At 40.4% G+C, this 27801-nt stretch overlaps 1 protein-coding gene across 1 annotated transcript; it reads left to right on the forward strand.

The window, feature by feature from the left end:
* The first annotated feature begins 251 nt into the window (after nt 1-251).
* On the forward strand, nt 252-21099 carry PM20D2 (peptidase M20 domain containing 2). Its single transcript, XM_003822867.5, has 7 exons — nt 252-2149; nt 4798-4946; nt 8588-8730; nt 10292-10446; nt 13861-13996; nt 17319-17426; nt 17645-21099. Exons 1-7 carry the CDS (start codon nt 1685-1687, stop codon nt 17797-17799), a joined length of 1311 nt encoding a protein of 436 aa, XP_003822915.2. The 5' UTR covers nt 252-1684; the 3' UTR covers nt 17800-21099.
* The last annotated feature ends 6702 nt before the right edge of the window (nt 21100-27801 follow it).

Raw genomic sequence — 27801 nt, forward strand, 5'->3', positions numbered from 1 at the left:
GAAAACCAGTCAGGCGTGGCGGCGCACGCCTGCAATCGCAGGCACTCGGCAGGCTGAGGCAGGAGAATCGGGCAGGGAGGTTGCAGTGAGCTGAGATGGCAGCAGTACCGTCCAGCTTCGGCTCGGCATCAGAGGGAGACCGTGGAAAGAGGGGAGAGGGGAGAGGGGAGAGGGGAGAGGGGGGAGGGGAGAGGGGAGAGGGGAGGGGAGAGGGGAGAGGGGAGAGGGAGCTCTATCTACCACACAGTCCTTCTCTCCCTTCTCCCCTTTTTTTAGCCAACTAACTGAGCAGGATAATATTGAATCTCGTGGATACAGGGTAATTTTCTTCAGCAGAATACCAGAGAAAGATTTATTAAGTATCGCCAAGGGGGCCCAGGAATTTAATAACACATTTGTTGTTTTTAGAGCTGAGTTTTTGTTGGAGTGTTAACTGAGAAAGAAAGTTTTCAGACGCGAATGGAATGTGACATTTACTCTGGTATTATTAGCATATAGAGTAGTAAAAACAGTAGTTGATAGTCTTCGTGCATGTTAGCTTCCCTTAGACTTATTTTCAAAATATTCATTTGGTTTATCACATTAATATATTGTGTCCCATTTAACATAGTTGAGACAAATTAAGGAAAGATGATAGGGTATGAAGAGCTGATAGAAGCTTTTAATATGTGGAAAACCTCAGAATATAAACATCTACAGTGTTATTAATAGGCATACCGTCAACAACAGTTTTTCAGACTTTGTGCTTCACTCTGGAGAAAAACAAGAGCATGACATCTTGAATTTCTTCACTGGGTAATTAAAAAACTCAGTTATAATGTAACACCAGCTGCACATATCATGTTAGTGGAGTTCAGCATCAATTAAAATTATAAACGAAACCTGTCATATGTTCCCTTTCAAAGCTGTTCAAGACAACTGTCCAAATCAACAAAACAGTATGAATATTTACTACCATAAATCTTTTAACTCTTTGGTTTTAACTCATTTCAAATTTTTAGTTCTACTCTATTCAAATAAATTATTATATAATAGCTAATACATACCAAGAGCTTACTGCATAATCTAGCTGCTGTTCCAGACATTAGTAACCAATGAGAAAACTGTAGAGAGTAGCTGCAGCTTTTAGTAATACAACGTCAGAAGAAAGTGGGGGCAGTACCGAAACTTAACGTACAGTACCGTCGTTAGTACAGCATTGACACTGACGGCCTCCTTCAGGAAATACAAACCTTGTGAGGTTTTAATTACTAATGCTACAGAGTGGCGTTTTTCCGAGGACTGTGTTCCACTTGGTCTGTCTCTGATGGCTATTAACTAATAACCGTTCTCATTCTGCTGCTGTGGGAAATAAGCAACAACGGAAAAGTAATCGATAATCTTAGAGCATAACTCAAAGGCCAGAGCAGCCAAGGAGGTGGAAGAGTCCCGAGCCCTGCCTTCTCCACAGCACCCCCAAAACCCCACGGCGGGGCAGAGCGCCTGGTAGGGTACGAGCGGCCGCCAGCGTTTCCCGCGCGGCGCCGGGGGCGGCCCCGGGACTGGGGGTGGTGCCCTGGGAGCTGTGTGGCCGCGTGCGCGCTCCGCCGGGGTCCTGGAGGCCTCTGGGCGCGTGCGCGGGCGGTCGCTACCTGCGGCCGGGCCAGGGAGCGAGAGGGCGCAGAGGGCAGCGGGCTTGGGCAGCATGAGGCCCGGAGGGGAGCGGCCCGTGGAAGGGGGCGCGTGCAATGGCCGCTCCGAGCTGGAGCTACTGAAGCTGCGCTCGGCAGAGTGCATCGACGAGGCGGCCGAGCGGCTGGGGGCCCTGAGCCGCGCGATCTGGAGCCAGCCCGAGCTGGCCTACGAGGAGCACCATGCCCATCGCGTGCTGACGCACTTCTTCGAGCGGGAGCCGCCCGCGGCCTCCTGGGCAGTGCAGCCGCACTACCAGCTGCCCACGGCCTTCCGCGCCGAGTGGGAGCCGCCGGAGGCCCGGGCACCGAGCGCCACGCCACGCCCGCTGCACCTCGGCTTCCTCTGCGAGTACGACGCGCTGCCCGGCATCGGCCACGCCTGCGGCCACAACCTCATCGCTGAGGTCGGGGCGGCGGCCGCGCTGGGCGTGAGGGGGGCCTTAGAGGGCCTCCCCAGGCCGCCTCCGCCCGTGAAGGTGAGGTGGGGCCCGGGTGCGGGACCCTATCCGACTGCCCGGGTCGGGGGCGACCCGGGAAGGGCGGGACTCTCGTGCGTCCCGCGCGCCTCGGTGCCCTCCCGCCCGTGGCAGGTGTATGCGGGACCGCGCTAAACCTGCGGGCCTCGCCTCGGCGCAGGAGCAGAGCTGAACCCCCAGTCAAAGTCAGTTCGCGTTGCCGACCTGGCGACATCTTGCAGATTATTGTTTCCTCCTCTCTAGTTATAAACAGCTCTGCTGAGTTGTTCCCTTAGGAAAGAACTTACACCCAAGCCTGGTGTTTGTTACGGGTTATTTTTGGTAACTGAGAGAGGCAACAGCAATTTGCTGACAAGGTTGTGCCATCAATCTCAGGAGGAAATAACTTTTTGTAGGTAATCCTACGGCCCCTTTTTATTCGTCTCCAAATAAATCTTTTGTTTGTGGCAGTCCTAGAAAATGTGATTCAAGTCATTGGTATTTGGATAGGAATTTTCAGTCGCTAGAACCACCAGACCCCTAGAAGTATACAAATAAAGGGGAAGTGAATGAGCATTATACATAGATGAGTTCATCCTTAAGTCTTAATTTTTTTGTTTTATGATTTTAAGAAATACCTCGACTCTTTAAACAGGGAAATGTCGTTTATGTTTGTCGTAGGGCAAGTTTAATCCTGTGTTACTCTGCTTTTCCAGATGGTATATTCTACACTATGAGCTAAGATTCAATCGTCATTCAGTTAAGGGGAAAACAAATGTTTTATTTTCATACTCTTTAGTTCATTTCCCCCAGTGTCAGTAACCTTCCTCTTTTATCCTAACACTACATCTTTTGTGGCCTTTTCACTTTAGCTGCCTTCTTTTTTCTGTCTCTGGAGGCTCGTTTTTGCATTTGTTAGGTTTTTGTTTGGGTTGGGGGAAGCATACTTTGCCATGTCACAAACACTGGAGAGATTTCACTTCAACCACGTTTTTGAAAGGTTCTGAGTAGTCAGCGAGAGACATATCGTATTTAATGAGTTAAGGGTCAAGAATGAAGAGCGGTGGGCGGATCAGTTGAGGTCTGGAGTTCGAGACCCGCCTGGCCAACATGGTGAAACCCCTGTCTCTACTAAAATATATTAAAAAAAAAAAAATTAGCTGGGCGTGGTGGCTCACGCCTGTAATCCCAGCTACTCGGGAGGCTGAGGCAGGAGAATCGCTTGAACCCAGGAGGCAGAGGTTGCAGTGAGCCGACATCGCGCCACTGCACTCCATCCTGGGCAACAGAGCGAGGCCTCCTCTTAAAAAAAAAAAGAGCGGCGGCTTCATGTCAGAGTTTGAGCACTGTAGAACCGCCAAAAAAAGCTAAACTTTGAGAAATGTACACTCTTTTTTTTTTTTTTTTTTTGAGACAGTCTCATTCTGTCGCCCAGGCCGAGTGCAGTGGTCCTATCTCGGCTCACTACAACCTCCGCCTCCCGGGTTCAGGCGATCCTCGTGCTTCAGCCTCCTGAGCTGGGATTACAGGTGCGTGCCACCACGCCCAGCTAATTTTTGCATTTTTTAGTAGAGACAGGATTTCGCCATGTTGGCCTGGCTGGTATCGAACTCCGGACCTCGGGTGATTTGCCCACCTCGGCCTCCCACAGTGCTAGGATTACAGGCATGAGTCACCGCTCCGGGTCCACTCTTCTAACTTCAAATGGTTGTTCTCAATTTTAGCAAGGTTAAGTTATTAATTATCTGAAAATGGAATTTAAGTTGATTTCCTTTGCAAGCCAAGACTTTTCCAGCTTGTTTCATTGTGTTCTTATACATGATCTTGAAAATATATTAGTTGTTTATTTTGATTTTTAAAATTGTTTGAAGCAGTTAAGCTTAAATATCAAAGTAAAATGTTTATTCTGTAAAGTTCTCTTTTGTTTAATTAGGTGTTTGGTGACCAATAAATCTGCCTGGTTGAACTGGTGGAATCGAATTAGTAAGTTTGTGTAATAGTTGGCTGTTTCTAACTGTGGCATTAAGACTTGTTTAATGTTCTTCATAAAGGATTAATGAGTTCAGACTTTTAAAGTAGGTAGCCCAGTAAGGAATCAGAGTTTAGGCCAGAAGATCAGGACATCTAATCCTAATTCTGCCTGAAGACTTGCTCTGTGACCTGGGGCAAGACACTTCACTCAATTCCTCAAAAACACCCCCTGTAAAATGATGATAGAGATCACCCACCTACCTCACAGGGTTGTTGTGAGGATAAGTAGTAAGTTAACAGAAAGTTCCTGACTCGTAAAGTACTTAAGAATAATTATATACATACACTGAAAGGCTTAGTCGAGAGGAACCTTTTTGAAACAAATCCTAACAAATTTTGAGGAACTAAACTTGTAGTATTTTTTTTTATCTTTGCCATTAGTTGACTTGTAAAATTGGGAAAAGCTTTTTATAGTGTCTTTAGTACATATTTTGCACCAAGTTGGTATAACAATGTACATTTTGTGATTAATTTAGCACCATTTGTTGATGCCCATTGCGTAAGCGTCATAGAACAAAACCTGTCTTAATAGGTTAAGGACTTTAATGTAGATTGTGAATACATATGCAGGTGAACCTGTTTGATATATTCCTATGAGGATTTTGTTGTTTTTCCCTGACATGAGTATTTCCTTCTAGGTAGTTGTCCTGGGAACCCCTGCAGAAGAAGATGGTGGTGGCAAAATTGATTTAATTGAAGCAGGGGCTTTTACAAATCTTGATGTTGTTTTTATGGCCCATCCATCACAAGAGAATGCTGCTTATCTACCAGATATGGCTGAACATGAGTGAGTAATCAAGTTGAAGATAAACTTCTTAGGGGAACACAGGCTATAGAATACTTTTATGTCTAAACCCGAGACGAAAACTCCACATTTGTATATTTAAGAAGTAAATTGAAAGACAATAACAAGATGTCTTGATCTATGGAGTGACATTTGGCAAGCCTCTTCTAATTGAGATTCATTATGGTGTTCATAATTGGAGTATTAAAATAGTAGCACTTAGAAACCATAGGAATAACAAACATGTTGACAATTAAGTTCTCTTTTGAACTGTCAATAATCTGGTGTCTGGAAAACATCTGTCCTTTCATATGAAATTGTCTTTGCAACTGAATAGATTTGCGAGAGATCGTTCTATTAGATATGGGAAGAAACCACACTTATCCATTTTATTTACTTTAATTTGAGTTCTTTGCAAAGAGGATAAATTATGTCCTGAGAGAGAATATGGAACATGAGTAGCTATGGTTTTTGTGGAACTTCTCATTCTGTGCTTTTCCAATTTGTCTGGTGCTGAAACCTTTTATTTGTCTTTCTTTATGTTGAAGAACTCACTTTTTAGTACCTAGGAGCACACATCATTGAAGTGGTTTGGATTTTTTATACCAGAAATTTCAACCATAGTAGTAACTATAGTAGTTAATGGTCCAGGCACAAGGAGCCAGTGCTCAGCTGCTTCAGCAAAACCATGTGTTTTCCTCAGAAGTAGCTCGGTACTGAGGGAGTGATAGCAGAACCATCACAGCAGTGCTTCTAGATTGTACCCGGGTATCCCACCTCTTAGCACCTTACCAGGCCCTGTTTTCAAAGGGTGATCATTTTAACTATTAGGGTATCTTCCTTCTTATCACTGGAAATTGGTACTGTGGCAGTAGGAGGAATCTTTGAACTTTGGTTTCAAGGGTGGTGGTAAACTAGTCCATCTCTAGAAAACACTGGGGATTAGAAATCTCTGCCCTTGCCTCTGACTAGAAGGGGCCTGCATATGCAGGCAGGCTCTGCAGCTCATTACCCTTCTGGGACTTAAGGTTAGGCTTCGTGGTCTTGGTTCTGAAGTCAGCGCACTTGACCCCAGACCTTCTCCTAGTATCTGCCTTCTTAGCTTTCTCACTGATCATCTCTTTTTTTTTTTTTTTTTTTTTTTTTTTTGAGGCTGAGTCTCACTCAATTGCTCAGAATGGAGTGCAGTGGCACGATCTTGGCTCACTGCAACCTCCGCATCCCAGGTTCAAGTGATTCTCCTTCCTCAGCCTCCTGAGTTGCTGGGATTACAGGCGTGCGCCACCACGCCCAGCTAATTTTCATATTTTTAGTAGAGACAGGGTTTCACCGTATTGGTCAGGCTGGTCTTGAACTCCTAACCTCAAGTGATTCACCCACGTCAGCCTCCCAAAGTGCTGGAGTTACAGGCATGAGCCATCACACCTGGCCTTCATTGGTCATCTTTTAAGATAGAAAAGAGAGGTCAGGCGCAGTGGCTCACACCTGTAATCCCAGCACTTTGGGAGGCCAAGGCAGGTGGATCACCTGAGGTTAGGAGTTCGAGACCAGCCTGGCCAACTTGGCAAAACCCCATCTCTACTAAAAATACAAAAATTAGCCAGGCATGGTGGTGGGCACCTGTAATCCCAGCTACTTGGGAGGCTGAGCCAGGAGAATTGCATGAACCTGGGAGGCGGAGGTTGCAGTGAGCCAAGATCGTGCCATTGCACTCCAGCCTGGCCACCAGACAAGTGAAACTCCATCTCAAAAAAAAAAAGAAAAAAAAAAAGAGAACAAGATCAAGAATTCATTTTTTTTAAAATTACTAATCCACTTTTCTTAAAAATTCTTTTTTTTTTTTTTCCGAGAGAGTCTCGCTTTGTCACCCAGGCTAGAGTACAGTGGCGCAATCTCAGCTCACTGCAGCCTCCGCCTCTGGGTTCAAGGGATTCTCCTGCCTCAGCCTCCCATGGACCTGGGATTACAGGCGAGCACCACCACACCCAGCTAATTTTTGTATTTTTAGTAGAGACAGGGTCACCATGTTGGCCAGGCTGGTCTTGAACTCCTGACCTCAAGTGATCCACCCGCCTTGGCCTCCCAAAGGGCTGGAATTACAGGCATGAGCCGCCAGGCCCAACCACAAATTTCTAATGAATAAGATAAAGCAATCCTGCTGACCACCTTTCCCAAATCCAGTCCTTTTTCTAGAGGTATGTATCCTTTTCAGAGTGTTTTTGGTGTACTTATGGGACATAAATAGAATCCTGTATAAATTAAATTGTGAAAGAAGGTTTTCCTCAAGTATTCCACTCAATATATTGTTCTGGCTTTTTAAAATTAAATAGTATGTCTTGAAAATAATTCCATATAATCCTTCTCGTTTTTATAATATTTATCACCAGTTGTGATGAAATTCCAGTTTTGCCAGGCCAGGTGGCTCACACCTGTAATCACAGCACTTAGGGACGTCAAGGCAGGAGAGTCTCTTGAGCCCAGGAGTTCATGACCAGCCTGGGCAACATGGTGAGACCCTGTCTCTACAAAAAAAATTAAAAATTAACTGGGCATGGAGCACTCCTGTGGTCTCAGCTATTCATCTGTGGGAAGCTGAGGCAGAGGAGGATTGCTTGAACTTGGGAGGTGGTGACTGCAGTGAGCTGTGATCACGCCACTGCACTCCAGCCAGGGTGACAGAGCGAGATGAGTACCAAAAAAAAAAAAAAATTCATTTCAAGGTCATGGTGATAAGATATATATCAAGGAAATAACAATACAGTATCCTGAAATCTAATACGTGTTTGATGTTTTTACTTGATTTTTGTCCTGCTAATAGAATGTTTGGAATCAGTTGAGAAGAAATATCGTAAGCATTCTAAGGACTCCTGAATCTAACCCATTAAAATAAGTCCAGATTGGTTTTCTAATCACCTAAATGTGGGTATTATTAATCAGGCTTAAAAAGTGTTATCAAAGCACGTCAATCACAGAGCTTTATAAGTAACTATTCAACACGCAATCCTTTCTCTAATCTTTTTTTTTTTAATTGTATTAGAGCAGTTAGACTGGTGTGAGAACTTAACAGTTTATTAAAATGTAAAATATTAGTGATGTAGGCATTTTGGAACATAATAAAATATTGGATATTGGTCAGGAACAACTGCTTTAATACTAGGGTATCTTGTGATAACATTGAATATAATCTGATTTTCAGAGGTTGTCTTAACCCACTTCAAATAGTAACTCCTTTCTGTCTTTCCTGACCTTCCACCTCTTAAGACAGAATTTCTGATTTTTTACAGACTTTTGATAATAGAATCATCACAATGCTGTGTAAAAACATACAAGATCCATTTTTTTTTTTGTAATTTCAGCACCTGATACCATATTGCATGTTTGCATTAGATTGTGTATACATTTAATCTTTTCTCTTTTTCTCTCTTTTTTGGGAATGCTTTCTTTGTGTCAAGCACTATGTTACCTAATAATAAACTATAACTAACATAAATAAATTGCAGTGTTATTACTACAAATAATTTGCAAATCAAAAGTCCAGCAATGTGAATTAATTTTGAATAGTAGTTGGGTAATTCTGACTACCTGGATTTTCTTACTTTAGCAATAATAACAAAAGTAATTTCAAATGATTTTTTATTTCCTAGTGTGACTGTGAAATACTATGGAAAAGCATCTCATTCTGCTTCTTATCCCTGGGAAGGATTAAATGCATTAGATGCTGCTGTGCTGGCCTATAACAATCTGTCTGTGTTCAGACAGCAAATGAAACCAACCTGGAGAGTTCATGGTATGAATGTCAAATACTTTCTATAATAGATGGTGCTTGCTATAGTTCAGTGCAGTATAATTATTTAATATTCAATTTTTAAAAATTTGGAAATATTTTTGTACTTCATATGAATATTCTGATTTTTAAGCATATTTTCAGAAATTCATGTGACAGGATACTAAGATGTTTGTCTATATAGGGTTAGAAAGACAGTTTTGATTATTGTACATAAATGGAATGTCATCTTTGAGTATCAAAGGTTTTATGTAAGGAGCTGTGTTCTTTCGGTGGGTGTTTGAAAATTGGATCTTGATTTTCCAGTTGTCCTCATTATTTCTTAATGATAACCAAATTTTGTCAATTAAAAAAAGGTATAATAACTGCTAGTTTTATTTAAGTGCTGTTAGTCCTGAGTAATATCTTTTTGTGTGATTTTTTGTTTTTGAGACAGTCTTGCTCTATTGCCCAGGCTGGAGTGCAGTGGTGCAGTCTCGGCTCACTGCAACTTCTGCTTCCTGGGTTCAAGTGATGCTCCTGCTTCAGCCTCCCAAATAGCTGGGATTACAGGCAGGCAAACACCACCAAACCCAGCTAATATTTGTATTTATTGCAGAGACGAGGTCTTGCTATGTTGGCCAGGCTGGTCTCAAACTCCTGGCCTCAAGTGATCTGCCCACCTCAGCCTCCCAAAGTGCTGGGATTACAGGTGTGAGCCACCAAGCCTGGTCCTGAATAGTGTCTTTTAAAATTATATATATATATATCACCATAATATAAATACAGTCAAAGTACTGTCTTGAAGGCACACATTTGTTTTTTAATTTATTTCCTTATGATTTAGGAAATTGTTATATTTTAATATCTATTCTTTACCTGATTTTGCTATAGCCTGAGGTCAATTTGTAATTGTACTTTTACCAGTTTTCCTGCTTTAGTTTCTTTGAAAGGAACAAACAGCAATGTGTAGAAATATTTTTTTAAAGTAGGTCATATGACATTGGATTTTTTGTATCTATTTTAGTTATTACTTCGAATGAATAAATCTTAATTCTTTATAATTCCAAATAAATACATTTGTTTTGACAGTTGATAATACTTAGTGATCTTTGACCTGCATTGGTTTTTTTCTTGGCATGAAAATTATTTTTCCTAGAGCTAAGTGCCATTTAAAATGCTCATGGGATTCCTGAGGTATGAGGGTAATTATAGAACCTCATACCATTGTTGAGGTATGGTAAAATCTTTTCCAGAAAGCTTAAGATGTTACTAATTTTTTTTGTGGTTATATAATTTCTAAGTTTCATTATAGTCTGGATCATAATTTCTTAACATTATATAAATTCTTTTGAATGAAGTGCATATGGATAATTATTTTTTCTTATCAGCCAAAAAATATCACCCTATGTAAAGAAATTTCAGTTGTACAACATAACAAAATCTTTGATTGGTGTATTGGTGGAGCTAGTGAGTTTAAATTATTTTTATTTATGAACATATTGGCTGAAAAACTTAATGGGTGTATTTAAGCTTAAAGAAATGGTCACCAAGCTTAATTCTAGTAATTTGGTTCTTTTTATAGGTATAATAAAAAATGGTGGTGTAAAACCCAATATCATTCCCTCTTATTCTGAATTAATCTATTACTTCCGTGCACCCTCGATGAAAGAACTTCAAGTTTTGACCAAAAAGGCAGAAGATTGCTTCAGAGCTGCAGCTTTGGCTTCAGGGTGCACAGTAAGAACTTTTAAAAGTTAATCTAAGTTACAATCAGAGGTATATATGTGGGCTAGCGCTGTTAGATTGAAATCTAACTTGACTCTCTTATTTGGTGACATGTTGAATATGCAAAATGAATTGGCTGAATAGTTAATGTGAAAGTCTTTAATTTTTACACGTTTCATTCCTCAGTGCTTGCAATAGGGAAGATGACAGGTCATCTTACTTATATAGTAATTAGAATAATTCTGATACTTCTATGCTAGAATCCCTGCCTTTTTACAAGTTATATTCTTCCTTGTCGGCAGTTATACTTTTAGAATTGCTATATGTAGTTTCTATAAAGGAAAGTTTATGGCAAAATCAGCAAAAGCTTTTTTTTTTTTTTTTTTTTTTTGGTTGGGGGACAGGGTGTTGCTCTGTTGCCCAGGCTGGAGTTGCAGCGGCACGATCTTGGCTCACTACAACCTCCGCCTTCCAGGCTGAAGCAATCCTCTCACCTCTGCCTCCCACCTCAGCCAGCTGAGTAGCTGGGACTACAGGCACGCACCACCACACGTGGCTAATTTTTTGTATGTTTTTCTGGAGACAGGGTCTCACCATGTTGCCCAGGCTGGTCTCAAACTCCTGAGCTCAAGTGATCCACCCACCTCGGCCTTCTGAAGTGCTGGGATTATAGGCATGAACCACCTCGCCCAGCCAGCGAAAGCTATTTTTGAAGTTAGGGTGTGTATAGTAGTGATATAAATACTATGGCTTGCTGGAATGGAAGATAAAATAGACACAGAAGTTAGTTAAGAGGTTTTATTGATTTGTTTCTGTTTGTTTGTTTTTGAGACAAAGTCTTGCTCTGTTGCCCAGGCTGGAGCGCAGTGATGCAATTTTGGCTCAATGCAACCTCCTCTGCCTCCTGGGTTCAAGTGATTCTTATGCCTCAGCCTTCCAAGTAGCTGGGACTACAGGCGCTTGCCACCACACCTGGCTAATTTTTTTTTCTTTTTTTTTTTTTTGAGGCGGAGTCTTGCCCTGTCACCCAGGCTGGAGTGCAATGGCGCAATCTCAGCTCACTGCAACCTCTGCCTCCCAGGTTCAAACAATTCTCCTGCCTCAGCCTCCTGAGTAGCTGGGATTACAGGCGCCTGCCTCCACACCCGGCTATTTTTTTGTATCTTTAGTAGAGACGAGGTTTCATCATGTTGGCCAGGGTGGTCTCGAACTCCTGACCTCGTGATCCACCCACCTCAGCCTCCCAGAGTGCTGGAATTACAGGTGTGGGCCACCATACTGACTGGTTTTGTTGATTTGAACTATAAAGTTAGTATTTAAAATCACGTACTGTGTAAAGTGGAGTGAGTTTTAGAATTATACAAGATAAGAATCTTGCCCTAGAGGGAGCCTGTAGTCTAGTTGGAGAGACAAGATCTTGACCCATAACTCTCAGCCTAGCTAATTCTGTAACCTTTAGAAATGTTTAGTGTCTTTGGCTCTCCATTTTCTTGCTTGAAAAATGGAGATAATAACAATTTATCTTAGGATTCTTGTGATAATTAAATGAGATAATGTTTCTGAAGGGTTTAGAGCCCAGCCTTCATTTATATTGCCTTATTTTTTTCTGTTCTTATTAGTCTAGAGATGTATGATTGATTCACGTAGTAGCAGTATCTCACAGTAGCAGTAATTCTCAGAAAGCATATGTTACGTGTCCTGAGAGTAGTGTGGAATGTGTCGTGAGGATCAGAGGTGGGAAAGAGTGGCCTGGGGCTGTTAACCTTGGAGGAAGGTTTTGTGGAAGACTGTAGACCTGAACTGAGCTTTGAAGGTTGATCATACTTTCAGATATGCATGGGAAAGACAGAGACTGACAGTTCTTAGGGAATATAGTCAGCAAAGATAAGAATATAGAAGCTCATGTTGTGTTGTAGTTAATCGATAAACATATGGACAGATGTAGGAGCAAAGATGTATTCTCATATGCCACTAGAGAAGATGGTTATAGTGAATGAAGACTGTGAAATGTCCATAGCCGAGGGCAGTAAAAACTAAATATTTATTCCCTTATTCATTTATAATTATAAATATTTATTTGTGAAGTACTTATGCATGTGAACTATTATCATTAGGCAATATCTCAAGGTATACAGTATTCCCTTATGGTAAGGTTTGTTGTTATTGGATTTGAATCTATATTTAATTTAATTTATTTATTTTTAAAGTTTTTTGCAGAGATAGGATCTCCCTGTGTTGCCCAGGCTGGTCTCAAACTCCTGGGCTCAAGTGATCCTCGTGCTTTGGCCTCCCAAAGTTCTGGGATTGCAGGTGTGAGCCACCTTGCCTGGCCTAAATCTATATTTTAAATAATCTTTTAGTAATTTCTTATATTTTGGCTGACTTGTAAGGTCTGATTTGGTTGTCATAATTTCTACCGTAGATGTTGCTAAGAATAAAAGAAATGTCATCTCTGCCATTTTATGATTGGCTTTTGCTAATATTGGTTTGAGGGAATATTGCCAATTTTTATTTAATCAAAACTGAATCTGTAAATCCACTTAACTGGGCACATAAAAGCTGCTTCCATATCTTTATATACTGAAATTAATAAATGAGGACTGTTGTCAACCCTTCCTCATTGCAAATCTTCTACATTTCCCTCAGAGTACTTTTCTACCTCTCACACCAGGCAGTGATGTCAGTGTCAGTTTGCATATTGAATATTAGTAAAGCTTAATTTCTTTTTTTTGGAGACTGAATCCTAGAGCAGTGTTCCTCAGAGTGTGGTTTTTGGGTCACCTATGTCAGAATTACTTTGAGGTGCTGGTTAAAATAAAAATTAGGCTGGGTGCAGTGGCTCATGCCTGTAATCCCAGCACTTTGGGAGGCCGAGACGGGCAGATCACATGAAGTCAGGAGTTTGAGGCCAGCCTGGCCAACATGGCAAAACCCCATCTCTACTAAAATACAAAAACAATTAGCTGGGCTTGGTGGCAGGCGCCTGTAATCCCAGCTACTTGGGAGGCTAAGGCAGGAGAATCACTTGAACCTGGGAGGCGGAGGTTGTGGTGAGCTGAGATCGCACCACTGCACTCCAGCCTGGGCAACAGAGTGAGACTCCATCTCAAAAATAAAATAAAAATTTCTGGGCCCTTCTCATACCCTATCTAGGTGACTGAAGTTGACACTTGCTAGCTAGTATAGAGCTTGGTGACATTGTGGGGTTTAGTGTATATATAACATAAAAGAGAGTCCTAGGAACTCTCGTTATAGAAAATAAATCTTTTTTCTTTTTTAAGGTAAGAGATTTGAGAGTGTTTATATCTGGAAGGGAAAGTATCTTCTCTTAAAACCTCTTCCTATTAGAGAACAATCACTGGTTTGAAAATTAGATAGTGAATTTGAGTTTTTTATTTCAAAATTTGTTTTGCAATTTTTTATTAGGTGGAAATTAAAGGTGGAGCACATGATTATTACAATGTTCTTCCCAATAAGAGCCTATGGAAAGCCTATATGGAAAATGGAAGAAAGCTAGGAATAGAATTCATTTCAGAAGATACAATGTTGAATGGCCCTTCAGGTAATTAAGTGTTTTTTTATATATTGAGCTATTTGAGGAAGAGAAATACCATCTTTGGTTAAATTGGTTGTATTTAATGGTTTGGGAGGTCAGGAGGTACTACTGACGTTTTTAATATTTTCACAAACTTTATGGTTAGGGGAAAGAAACTAATGGACTCTTAAGTGAGTGTAGAATGTCAAACGAGCAGACTTGATTTTAGAAATAGTCAACCTACATTTTTGTCTGTATTCTAAATATTTTCTAGTGTTTAAGTTTCGTTAGTTTTAATTTTTAAGTAAGTTGCTAAGGTGGGATATAGAATTTTAATTCATTCTCAGTCATCACAATAAGCAGGTTACTAAGTACTTAGTTATCTGGGGCATTTTCAGTTTCTGAGGAGCAACAGACAGCTAGAATTGAAATAAGCATATTTGGGGTTATGTTAGTTTTTTTTTCCTTTTAAAAGCATATTATTACTAATACATTTGCAAGTTAGAGATGTATCATCTGTTTTAAAAATAGATGTTGTTGAAGTAGGCCCAAAAGGACTTGGTGGTGAAAATGGGGTGTCAGTGTCATTCATTAAGATAAGGAGTTCAAGAGAAAGAGCAGGTTAGGGTAAGAGGGGGTTGTTATAAATTATTAGTATGTTAAACTTGAGGTGCTTATAGTATTTCTAAGTGGAGCTGTTCAGTACCTGTTAAATCTAGAACCCAAAAAGATGTCTAGTTTGGAGATTTAGGAGTTGTCCATATATGAAAGGTATATAGAAGACATAGATGTCGATGAGGTTGCCCAAATACATAGAGGAAGAAGATTCCCAGAGATCAGACATTGGCAGTCAACGAAGTGGTCAGAGAGAAAGCCAGACAATCAGGAGAGAGGAGAAGTCATGGAAGCCAAGGGAGAAGAAAACTTACAGAAGAGAAGGAGGCATAAATCATGTCAGGTGCTGTAGAGACTGAATAAGATGAATATGGTCTAGTGTCCACTGGACTCTAGTAATTAGAAATTCATGAATTGTCTGGAAGAAAATAGTACAAGACCAGTGGTACCAGATGCTGGGTCTCACTTCTCTACCCAGGGCATTGACTGCTGAGATAGTGGAAGTAGCAAATGAAGACTATTCTTTTTCAAGAGAGTTAGCTTTCAAGGAAAATAGAAAGAGTGGATACAAGCTTGAGGGAAATACGGAAAAGAAAATAGTTTTTAAGGGAAGATACTTGAGAAGTAGATGTAATGTTTAGGAAGGAGGTCAGGGAGTTCAGAGACTTTCCCTCTAGGAAGTAGCACACAGTGAGCATTGAGCTGGTAGGGCTGAGGGATTGAGAGAGAATTGCCACTGAGAGGAGTTGTCCAGGGACATCAGAGTTTCATGTTTTCTTTTGTTCTGGACAGCAAGAGAGCTCAGCTCAGCATGGTTCTGTTCTTTTACCCTAGCAGGTTTCTGCAGTCTAGCTGAACAAGGGAAGACACATGGCCTGCTCTACCCCGGGTTTGGGTTTTATATAATGGACAAAACAGTAGGATAAAGTGGCTGTGATTTTGGTATGATTTGTGGGCTCTAGGGTCTAGTTCCACAAGTAAGATCTTAAAATATGCAACAGGTTTTTTTTTGTCCATCTTTTTTTGTTTTGTTTTGTTTTTACACTCAGACTCTTTAGACTCTTTAAACACTGGAGAGACTTTTTCCATCCTGTTCACTGATGTCCCATTACTGTGCATCCTCAGTGTCTGGAGCCGTTTCTGGCACAGTTAAGTGCTTAGTGAATATTTTCTGAAGCAGTACTTCTATAGAGGCTACTATGCCTCAAAGTCTGGCCTCAGTCTGCATTTACCACATAACTAGCAGCTGTGAGACTATCGGCATGTTATTTAATACCCATAAGCCTTGGTTTCTTCATGTTTAAAATGGAAACTGTTCTAAATGTTAATGAGAATACATACAAAGCACTTAGGATTGTGTTTGGAACGTAGTATTCCAGATAAATGTTAGCTACTCTTTGTCACATATTCCTTTATTCTCTTACCAATCACTGTGTAGTCTCACTTTGCCTGCATGGTGTTTGACGTGTAATAAACATTCCGTAAATATCCATTGAGTGAACATAAGGCTTTGTTTTTACTGTGATTTATTCAACAAGTGCCTGTGTGTCAATCCTGTGAGAAGCTAGATGCACAGTCATTTCAAATACTATTTCTTGCCTCATACAGCCTCATAATTTAGTTTCTGACATAAGCATGAACCAAATCATCCAATACATGGAAAATTAAAAAGTACTGTAAATGAGAGTAATACATCTCTGTGAGAGCTTATGCTAGAGGAATTTCACTTTATGGGAAGGTGAAGTAAGTAAGGCTTTGCTGAGGAAATGATGCTTAAGATGGAATTTGAAGGTTAAGTAAGAGTTACAGAGGTGATGCAGGGATAGCATGTGCAAGGGTCCTGTGACGGGGAGAGCATGGTGAGTGTCTAGAGCGGCTAGGGCATCGAGAGTAGTGGGAACATGGTATGAGATCAGGTTGGAAAGGTGAATGAAGATTGAAAAAAAAAAAGACGGCAAATAGACTAGATGCTGCTAGACCAATTAGGAAACTTCTAGTTCAGGCAAGAGATAATGATAGCATAGGCTGGGGACAGGTGTTGGTGATGGTGATGCAAAGAGCGTTAGGATTCTGAGATATTTGGCAGGTACTGTTGATAGGTGGAGTGGAGGTAGAAGAGAAAGATCATGAGTTTGACTTTAGATATGTTAAGTTTGATCTACCTTGAAGACATCCAAGAGAAGATACCAGGCTGGCAACTGGATGTATGAGCATGGAACTTAGCAGAGACTGGGAAGAGATTTGAGTTGGTGGTGATTTGAAGCAATACATACGGACAAAATCTTGAGAAAGAATATGCAGTAAGAAGAGAAAGGGGCCTGGAATGGAGTCTCCCGTAACTAATATTTCATTGTCAGGTAGAGGGGGCTCTATCCCCAAGAGAGACAGAAGAAGGGGCCATCAGAGAGGCAGAAGGGAAGCCATGCAAGTGCTGTGTCACAGAAGAGAAGAAAGGGAGTAGGTGGCAGTGTGGAGTGCTGGCCAAGAGGGCCAGTAAAAGCCGTGAGACAAGGTGAGGGCAGGTTTGCAGTGACCTTCATGAGAGATGTGACTGATACAGGGGAGTGGGTGGCAGACTCAGTGGAAGGTGAGCCCGTGAAAGCATGAGCATACGGACAACTCTCCAAGAAGCTCGCTTCTCTGCGTCTCTTCTAACAGGAACTGTGACTTTATAACTCCAGAATACTTAACCACATATACTTAAATAGACTTTTCTTACTTTGTGTGTTCCAAGGATCTACGGATTTTGGAAATGTTACTTTTGTGGTTCCTGGAATTCATCCATATTTTCACATTGGATCTAATGCCTTGAATCATACTGAACAGTACACTGAAGCTGCTGGTAAGTGTTGTTGGATATGACTGTTTTGGCACACACACTCTTCTTCTGGTAGTAGCTGCCTTTCTGTTTAACCTACTATTTCACTACATAACATCACCTCAGTAAATACTGCACTGTGGTGGGCAGTTGGAGAGCCAATTGAGATACGGATAGCTAACCTGTGAAATTAAATACAGCTTAAATAAGTAAGGAGGTATTTTATTTTCTCTACCTTTTAGGGTCACAGGAAGCTCAGTTCTACACTCTGCGGACGGCCAAAGCTCTGGCAATGACGGCACTGGATGTTATTTTTAAACCAGAGTTACTGGAAGGAATCAGAGAGGACTTTAAACTGAAACTTCAAGAAGAACAGTTTGTAAATGCAGTAGAATAAAAGGAAGACTTAGGGGCCACTTATAAATCAAGAAGACGTGATGATTTTTTTCTTTTAATCTCTTTTAATGAAGGCATGCTTATTTTTTAATCTTAAAGGAGTAAAATTCTTTTTACCTGATAAGTGAGGACAGGGTGTGGAGAAAACATATTACCTCATATCTAAAGTGAAAATTTTTGCAAATCCGTACTTGATAGGATTATGATATTACAGGAGCTGGTATGTGATGCCATTCTTTCTTTTTTTTTACCCCGCAACCACTCACCTTCACAGTAGTGATACCATTTCTTAACCTGGAGGATACATGGCATCATTTTTATAAAATATGTTAATAAACCTTTTTATAAGCCTTAAATGTTATGTGTATTTTTAAAAGCTTAAGAGATTTCAAACCTTATATTCAGAATTGACACCCATGAGAGTGTTTTGTGGTATAGGGTGGTAAACTTGTTCTCTAATCGATATTAATTCCTCTACCAGATTGTATATTTGAAGCCAGTGTCTTTCTTTTTTTTTTTTTAAGATAGAGCCTCGCTCTGTTGCCCAGGCTGAAGTGTAGTGGCACAATCTCGGCTCACTGCAACCTCTGCCTCCCAGGTTCAAGTGATTCTCCTGCCTCAGCCTACCAAGTAGCTGGGATTACAGGTGTGTGGCACCATGCCCAGCTAATTTTTGTATTTTTAGTAGAGACGGCATTTCACCATGTTGGCCAGGCTGGTCTCGAACTCCTGACCTCAGGTGATGCACCTGCCTCGGCCTCCTAAAGTGCTGGGATTACAGGCATGAGCCACCGCACCCGGCCTGCCAGTGTCTTTTTAATACACATGTGTGTTGGTATTTTTAAATTGTTACAGTATCTAGCATATTGCTTACTCTGAATATTCAGTACTTTTTGAATAAGCAAATATTGCTTCCTTGCTTGGAATCATCAGAGTTTAAAGTAGCTTCGTGGATGGACCATGATCCTAAGATGAGTTTTAATTTTGTGTTTATAGTCATCTCTTGTACAACGTGGAGAAGAAAAGATATACTTACTACTTTGCTTCAGGTACACATAAGAAAACCTCTTTTTTAAAAAAATTTTTATTTTTTTACATAATAGAGACAGGGGCTCGCTGTAGGTTCCAGGCTGGCCTCAAACTCCTGGGCTCAAGCAATCCTCCTGTCTTGGCCTCCCAAAGTGTTGGGATTTCAGGTATGAGACACCACACCTGCCCATTTTTGTTTGGTTTTTTAATGGGCAGGTTCTTGCTCTCCCAGGCTGGAGTGCAGTGGTGTAATCACAGCTCACTGCAGTCTCGAACTCCTGTACTCAAGCAGTCCTCCCACCTCAGCCTCCTAAAGCACTGGGATTACAGGCTTGAGGCACTGCACCTGGCCCTGACCATTTTTTAAAAAGGTTAGGCTTAGTGCAAAGTTTAAAATTATATGATTCTTAAAATACTGAATTAGTTTCTAAACTAAACTAGAGGTATAGATGGACCTGCTTGAGGTATCTTTGTTTTTATGGAACATTTTTATTACATGCCTTTATAATTTTTCATTGTTCACACCCTGTACTGAAACCTTTTTCTCAAATACCAACTCTTGGCTATGTTAAATTTGTAGACTTTAAAAGATGTTATCTAAATTAATGGTTTAAATATACAAATTGAGAATATTTTCTTTTTAGTGGCAATTTTAAAAGCAGGCCTTAATATGGGACCTGCTTTTAAAGTAAAATATGTGGTACTGTGAATTACTAAATTGCTATATACCATGTAATAGTGAGTATAGCTAATATTTAGTATGCCTTTTAAAAATTTTGGACTCCTTTTCGGTTTTAACAAATTCTCCACATTATGTGAACTACTCAAGAAATTTTCCCTTTTTAATTGCCTCTATAGCACTCATAAGAGCTAGGGCATTAGGATAAACTAGAATATTTTATGTTTATGAATACTTGTATAAACTTAAAAGTATTTTGATTTCCCACAATTTCCCAAAGGAATGTTTATTTATTAAGAGTTGTGTTGATAATTTAACTGTTACAATTTCAGCAGTTGAATTCAGTGAACATTGGTTGAGGAGTGCCTATTTCTAAGCACTGGGTGTAAGAAGAAAAGACACTTGCAAAAGGAAGAGCTAAGATTAACGTAATTTCTTTGGTTTTTCTATTGCTTGTTACTATTATGTAAAAACTGGGTGGCAGTTCACAAGGAAGATTGTTGTAACAGAAGAGTGACAACCAATAGTTTTTTGATCATTAAATCAAATTTTGTAAACAGTGGCAGGAGCGTGGACTTAAAACAAGGCTTGCTTATTTGGTTTTGTCAAAATTTTACGAAAATATATGATATATATTTATACTAAAACTATATAATCCTTAGATTTAGAAAAGCAATCAGTTAATGTCTTTAGCACACTAAAGCAGTATTAAACACAGGTACAAGTTGGAAATTGTAGAAAACTGAAAGAAAACAAAAGACAAAATGTCTATGGTAGGGAATAAAAGAGTTTTCGATATTATGTAAAATTATGTGTATTTTCTTCTCTTTTACATAAATTGTTTGTGAAAAGTGTGCTCAACTTTTTTACAAGAGTGATATTAATTTGGATTTATTTTTCAATATAATTTGGAGACCCTTCGTTATCCAAATAAAATTGATGAGTTTCTGTGCCTGTAAAAAAAAAGAAAAAAAGAAAAGAAAAGACACTGTTGCATGCCCCAGAAAGCTTGTGGTGGGTGGTAAGTTCTCACGAGATTTATTTATCTGAGCAACATTGGGACTGAGGGAACATCTGAAAGCTACCATCTTGAAAATTTTTGAGGAAGTGTTTCTGAAATATTTAAAAATACTTAAGTCAGTCATTTTGAACAAAAGAAATTGATACAAGAAGTTTTTTTTTTTAAGGATGATTGTCTAATTTTGTAATATGTTGTTTTTTAAAAACCTGTCTGATGGTGTTTGATACATTTCTAACTTTTTACCTGAGTTATCTCTTTAGTCTTTTGGAAAATATCCTACACAATACTAACCTTTAAAACTATCAAATTTTTGTTGTAAGATAAATGTTATCTTTGTACTAGATAGCAACCCTTTATAAGGTTGTAAGGTATGATAAACTGCTTATTTTTTTACATACTTCATATCAAGCATTTTGCAGTCCAATTACATAGTTGAGGATGGTGTATTTTGTTATGTATGAAGTTAATATTTTCAAGTAAGCAGTCTACTACCATCAGATTATAAGCTTTTTTGTAATAATAGGTACATAAAATGTGTATGAAAAATCTATAATAAACATGTTTATCTGATAGCAATTGTCTTGCTTTTTTAATGACCTGAAGATATATGTACGAAGATGAAGCACAATCATCCAAATCCATTGTGATATACTATACTTTTTCTTACGCATCAGTATCATAGACGTTGACTTGCTTTTCCACTATGTGTCAAATATTTTAAAAGAACAATTAAGTTCTTTTGTTTAAAAATGAATGTTTCACTAGTCTCAGAAGCTAAAAAATTGCAGTGCAAATTGTACATGGCAGGAGGTAAATACATATAGTATTGAGTTTCCTTTTTTAAAAAAAGTTTACACATTTAATACAGAGTAATTCCATATAATAACACAAATGCAATGGAACAGGTTTTTGGATCCTGGCTAAAGTATAAGTGCCTCATATGAGAAAAGTCACAAATGTCCATGTTTTTTTGTTTAAACTGGTTTTTAATTTTTATTGTTATTTTTGGAGACAGGTTCTCACTGTCACCCCGGCTGGAGTACAGTCAGTGTTGTGATCATGGCTCACTGAAGCCTCATCTTCTAGGCTCAAGCAATCTTCCTGCCTCAGCCTCCTGAGTACCTGGGACTATAGGCATGTGCCCGGCTAATTTTCAAACTTTTTATAGAGATGGGGTCTCAAACTCCTGAGCTCAAGCGATCCTCCTGCCTTGGCCTCCCAAAAGACTAGGATTAGGGCATAAGCCACTGTGCCCAGCCTTAGACTGGCTTTCAAAATAGAGCCCAAATCTGTTCTTTTTAAAAGAGATTAATATGTAAGATTAGCTTTTGTTAGTTCAATAGATCAAAGCACCTAACCACCTTAAAAGAGAAACCTCAGAAATACAAAACAGAGAAGATTATCAGGTCAGGGTCTTAAGTGGACAATAATCAACTTGTTGAGGTCAGAGACAGTAGACATTGCCTCCCTGGATGAACAATCGCATTTGGGAGTTTGAATTTTTTTTCTATTTGTTGTGTTGTTGGTCACTGACAACATATTTAGCTCAAGAGAATGGGAAAGAGTTAAAAACTTGCATCTTTTCCATTTGCGTTTATTTAAGATGAACCAAAGCTTCTAAATTGACTCACTGTTATTGCCTGAAATGATAAGGATTCAGGATTAACAGTAGCCTCATGGCATGTCATCTGGTCTGGCACTTTCTTTGAAGAAAGATTGTGTGTTAGAGTACAGAAACTTAAAGAGTTTGATTAGAAGCTGAATAAAAATCCTTGAGTATGAATAGTTAAGAGTTTGCTCATTGGGCTGGGCACGGTGGCTCACGCCTGTAATCCGGCACTTTGGGAGGCCGAGGTGGGTGGATCACCTGAGGTCAGGAGTTCGAGACCAACCTGGCCAACATGGTGAAACCCTGTTTCTACTAAAAAAATTAGCTGGGCGTGGTGGTGGGCACCTGTAATCTCAGCTACTCGGGAGGCTGAGGCAGGAGAATTGCTGGAATCCGGGTGGCAGAGGTTGCAGTGAGTCGAGATCGCACCATTGCACCCCAGCCCGGGCCAACAACAGTGAGATTCTGTCTCAATGAATGAATGAATGAATGAAAGTTTGCTCATTGCCTGAGAGCAGGATAGGATGCCAGGAAGAAGTGAACTCAGATGCAGTTGAAACCTAATGCTTTAAACTAATATCCAAGTCCCGTTATCTCTGAACATGTGTGGCGGTAAATGATTGTTGAGCCATGACGTTTCTTCAGATATGGAGCAGTTACTCACAGCACCTATTTGGTGTGCTTGCCATAGTTTTTGAAGGCTTATAGGTGGGTCGTGTGTTCTTTAAGAAAAAAGATCCCTTGTAAAAATATATAAGAATAGTTTATAGTAGAAAATCCAGGCTGGGTGCGGTGGCTTACGCCTGTAATCCCAGAACTTTGGGAGGCCAAGGTGGGCGGATCACCTGAGGTCAGGAGTTTGAGACCAGCTTGGCCAACATGGTGAAACCCTGTCTCTACTAAAAATACAAAAATTAGCCGGGCGTGGTAGTGCAGTAGTCCCAGCTACTCAGGAGGCTGAGGCAGGAGAATCTCTTGAGCCTGGGAGCCAGAGGTTGCAGTGAGCCAAGATTGTGCCAGTGCACTCCAGCCTGAGCAACAGAGTGAGACTCCATCTCAAAAAGAAAAAAGAAAATCCCAGGCAGAAAGAGATTACAACCATGATTAAGCATTTTCTCCAAGCAGATTTGAGACTATGCTTCCCAGCTTCTGATGTTGCCACTACACCCCACCTACCCTCTGCTACTTTCCTTTTTTATAATGTTTCTTATTTTTTGTTTGTTTATTTTGAGAAAGGGTCTCACTAGGTCACCCGGGCTGGAGTGCTGTGGCGTAATCAGGGCTCAGTGCAGCTTCAACCTCCTGGGCTCAAGTGATCCTCCCACCTCAGCCTCTGGAGTAGCTGGGGCTCCAGGTGTGCACCACCATGCCTGGCTAATTGTTAAAAAAATTTTGTAGAGATGGGGATCTTACTATATTGCCCAGGCTGGTCTCGAACTCATGGGCTCAAGCAGTCCTCCTGCCTCAGCCTCCCAAAGTGTTGGGATTTCAGATGTGAGTCACTGTTCCTGGCCCCGTCTGCACTTTCTAAATTCTCCTGGCCTAAAGTTCCACTGATGATGATGAGCCCTGGAATTTTGAGGTCAATAATCCTGTAGCTGAGTGTCAGAGAAGTCTAATTTTTTTAACAGAATAATTTTAATAATATAATTACATCATTTAAATCAAGTAGCTGATAATGTAATCGCCCAATGGGTTCTCCTTGCCCACTGCCCAGATAGAGCTGATTTATCAAGATGGGAGTTGCAATAGAAAAGAGTTTAATTTACACAGAGCTAGGCTAAACGGGTGAACAGAGATTTAATACTCAAATTAGTCTCCCTGAAAATCTGAAGACTGGGGTTTTTTAAGGCTAATTTGGCAGGTTGGGGGTCAGGGTGGTGAGTGCTGATTGGTCAGGTCGGAGATGCAATCATAGTGGGGCCCGAGTGGGTTCTTGCTGAATTCTGTTCTTGTGTGGGATCACAGAGCTGGTTGAGCCAGATGGAAAATGGGTCTGGGTGGCTCCGGCTGGTGCAAAATGGGTCTGGGTGGCTCCGGCTGGTGCATCAGAATGGGGCTCTGAAGAATACCTCAAGCCCTGATCTTAGGTTTTGCTATAGTGATGTTATCCCTAGGAACAATTAGGGAGGTTCAGGATCTTGTGGCCTCTGGTTACAATGACTCCTAAATGATAATTTCTAATCTTGTGGCTAATTTGTTAGTCTTAACAAAGGCAGCCTGGTCCTCAGGCAAGAAGGGGGTTTGGGAAAGGGTTGTTATCTTTGTTTCAAAGTTAAACTATAAGTTCCTCCCAAAGTTAGTCTGGCTTACACCCAGGAATGAACAAGGGCAGTTTGGCGGTTCGAAGCAAGATGGCGTCAGTTAGGTCAGATCTCTCTCACTGTCGTGATTTTCTCACTTATAATTCTTGCAAACATGGTTTCAATAATACAATCCAGGGAAGTGGGACTTTGTTTTTTAGATTCAGGGGGTACATATGCTTGTTTACATGGGTATTACGTGTAACATACATACATGTATACATGCAATACATACTACCTGCAATGTCCAATGGACATTGTATCCAATAGGTAATTTTTCAACTCTCACCCTCCTCCCTCCCCACCCCCTTGTGGAGTTCCCAGAGTCTATTGTCTCATCGTTATGTCCATGTGTACCTTTTGTTTAGCTCCTACTTATAAGTGAGAACATGAGATACTTATTTTCAGTTTATGTGTTCTGTTTCTGTGAGGATAATGGCCTCCAGCTCCATCCATGTTGCTGCAAAGGACATGATTTCATTCTTTTTTATGGCTGTGAGAAGTCCAATCTTATGAATAAAGCAATAGTCCAGCAAGAAGTAAAGTACTATATTGCTTAGAAAGGGCAGCTGTCTGAAATCTTTCCAGTGAGCCCCAGCTGCACTTCATTTTATTTCCTGCCTGTGAGATTCCCCTGTATTCTATTTCTTTTTTAAGTTAGAGTGGGTTACTGTTCATACAATCAAATATCACTAAGGTATAGTTTAATATCCTTTCCTGATTTTTTTAAGTCTTAAAAAGCTAGGGACCTAGAGTTGTACTACCATAATATAATAAAGAAAATTGATCTCAAATCAACCTCATTCTATATGCTCATTGTTAATGTAAGGAAATAGTCTGTGATAGGAATATAAGGAGTATTCATCACAATATTATTATTTCTTTCAATACTAGGGGAAAGATTGAATTGTATATCCATAGTATGGAGTTATTTTAATGGCTACAAAATGTGGAGAGTTTTTAGTAGAAAAATGATAATGCTGTGTTTTGGAAAAGAAAAAATTAATCTTTGCCTTCTAAAACTTGGTGAACTTTACAGGTTACTCCCCTGCCAAAAAAAAAACAACAAAAAAAATCAACACTTAAATCCTAGGTAACTCGGATTCATACTCCACCAGAATTAAAAAAAAAAAAAATTAACTGAGCTTTGTGGTAGAGGAATATTTTAAAGATATATTCCTGAACAAACATTTCTTCCTATTTTGAAGAGACAATTGTGTTCTTTAAAGCTGGGCTTCTGCCAGGCACAGTGGCTCATGCCTGTAATCCCAGCACTTTGGGAAGCCAGGGCAGGCGGATCACCTGAGTTCAGGAGTTTGAGACCAGCCTGGCCAACATGGTGAAAACCCATCTATATTAAAAAATACAGAAATTAGCTGGGCGTGGTGGCCCACACCTGTAATCTCAGCTACTCAGGAGGCTGAAGCAGGAGAATCCCTTGAACCTGGGAGGTGGAGGTTGCAGTGAGCCAAGATGGCACCACTGTACTCCAGCCTGGGTGACAGAATAAGACTCTGTCTCAAGAAAAATAAAAAGTAAAAATTAGGAAAAAAAAAACAAAGCTTGGTGTTTGAAGGTGCAGACCCTAGGGGGATAGTTTAACAATTTCTTTGAGATCAATAGATCAGCTATAGCTCTTAACACAGTGCTTAGCACATATAATAAACGCTCAATATGGAATAAGTTGTTGAATGCATAGAGGCAACACTCATCACTTTCTATGAATGACAAAGGTGTATGGTTATGAGAACCTAGTTTAGAGCTTTGCTAACTTGAATGTGTATATGAATCACCTGGGGATCTTGTTAAACTACAGGTTCTAATTGAGTGGGCCTGGGATGGGGCCTGAGAGTCTGCTTCCCTGACATGTTCCAAGGTAATGCCAGTGCCGCTCTGGGGATACTGTGAGTTACGAGAACCTAATTGTAATTATCTCAATTAAAAATAGGTGCATTGAGGCTGGGCGTGGTGGCTCATGCCTGTAATCCCATCACTTTGGGAGGCCGAGGCAGGTGGATCACCTGAGGTCAGGAGTTCAAGACCAGGCTGGCCAACACGGTGAAACCCCATCTCTACTAAAAATACAAAAGTTAGCCAGGTGTAGTGGCAGGTGCCTGTAATCCCAGCTACTTGGGAGGCTGAGGCAGGAGAATCGATTGAACCCAGGAGGCGGAGGTTGCAGTGAGCCAAGATCATGCCATTGTACTCCAGCCTGGGTGACAGAGTGAGACCATCTCAAAAAAAAAAAAAAAAAAAAGGTGTAGTGATTACCCAAAAGTGGAAATCCAACTTGAGGAATGCCATGGTAATTAAATTGTGTTATGGAAAAGTATTACAAAATAGGAAAATAGTTCTAATGTTGTACCTTAAATTTTTAGTTTTTAGGTAAAGCTACCCAATATATTTGAGTATAATCATACCATATATCATAACTAAAGACCATTTTGCAAAGACTGTTAACTATTTGGGATGGCAAAGCCAGCAACTTTATAGCTAGGTTCATATTAAGCTGTAGTTACAGTGTTTTGGAGACAAGCCAGAACATTAAAATAAGGATAGTTACGTGCAGAGGCATAACATGAGAAACAGTACCAATTTGGGGTGAAGACTGAGAAATTTTCAAAGATCATTTTTTCTTCTCTCATCATGCTTGAACTGTTTCTCTGCACATGTCATTAACTGGGCAATATAAAGTTGATTGCTTTCCAATAGAAAGTCTAAGAGGGCCAGGCATGGTGGCTCACGCCTGTAATCCTGGCACTTTGGGAGGCCAAGGCGGGCAGATCACATGAGGTCAGGAGTTCGAGACCAGCCTGGCCAACATGGTGAAACCCTGTCTCTACTAAAAATACAAAAATTAGCCAGGTGTGGTGGCAGGCACCTGTAATCCCAGCTACTCAGGAGGCTGAGGCAGGAGAACCACTTGAACCCGGGAGGTGGAGGTTGCAGTGAGCCGAGATCACGCCATGCCATTGTACTCCAGCCTAGGGTGCAAGAGCGAGACTTCGTCTAAAAAAAAAAAAAAGAAGAAGAAGAAAGTCTAAGAGAAAGAAACCACTGGAAAATTACAAACAGAATCCTGTTATAACACGCCTGAATGAGATTTAAAACTTGGCCTTTGAACAACAGAAATCTTGGCACTGCAGCCAGTAAAATTTCCTAAAGCAACTTCTGCCTCTTTAATTCTTCTCAATTCCACTCACCTCTCACCCTGCAACTAATGTCTTTTTCTTTGGAATCTATCATTTTTAGGAACAATGTTTTGGAATGACATTCATCTGGGTTCTACATTGCAACAAAAAATTAAATTTGAGGTTGTATTTTTTATTTGTTGCTGGACTTTCTTTCTTGTTCCAGTGGGT

This window comes from Pan paniscus, chromosome 5, assembly GCF_029289425.2.
Source record: "Pan paniscus chromosome 5, NHGRI_mPanPan1-v2.0_pri, whole genome shotgun sequence".
Lineage (NCBI taxonomy): Eukaryota > Metazoa > Chordata > Mammalia > Primates > Hominidae > Pan > Pan paniscus.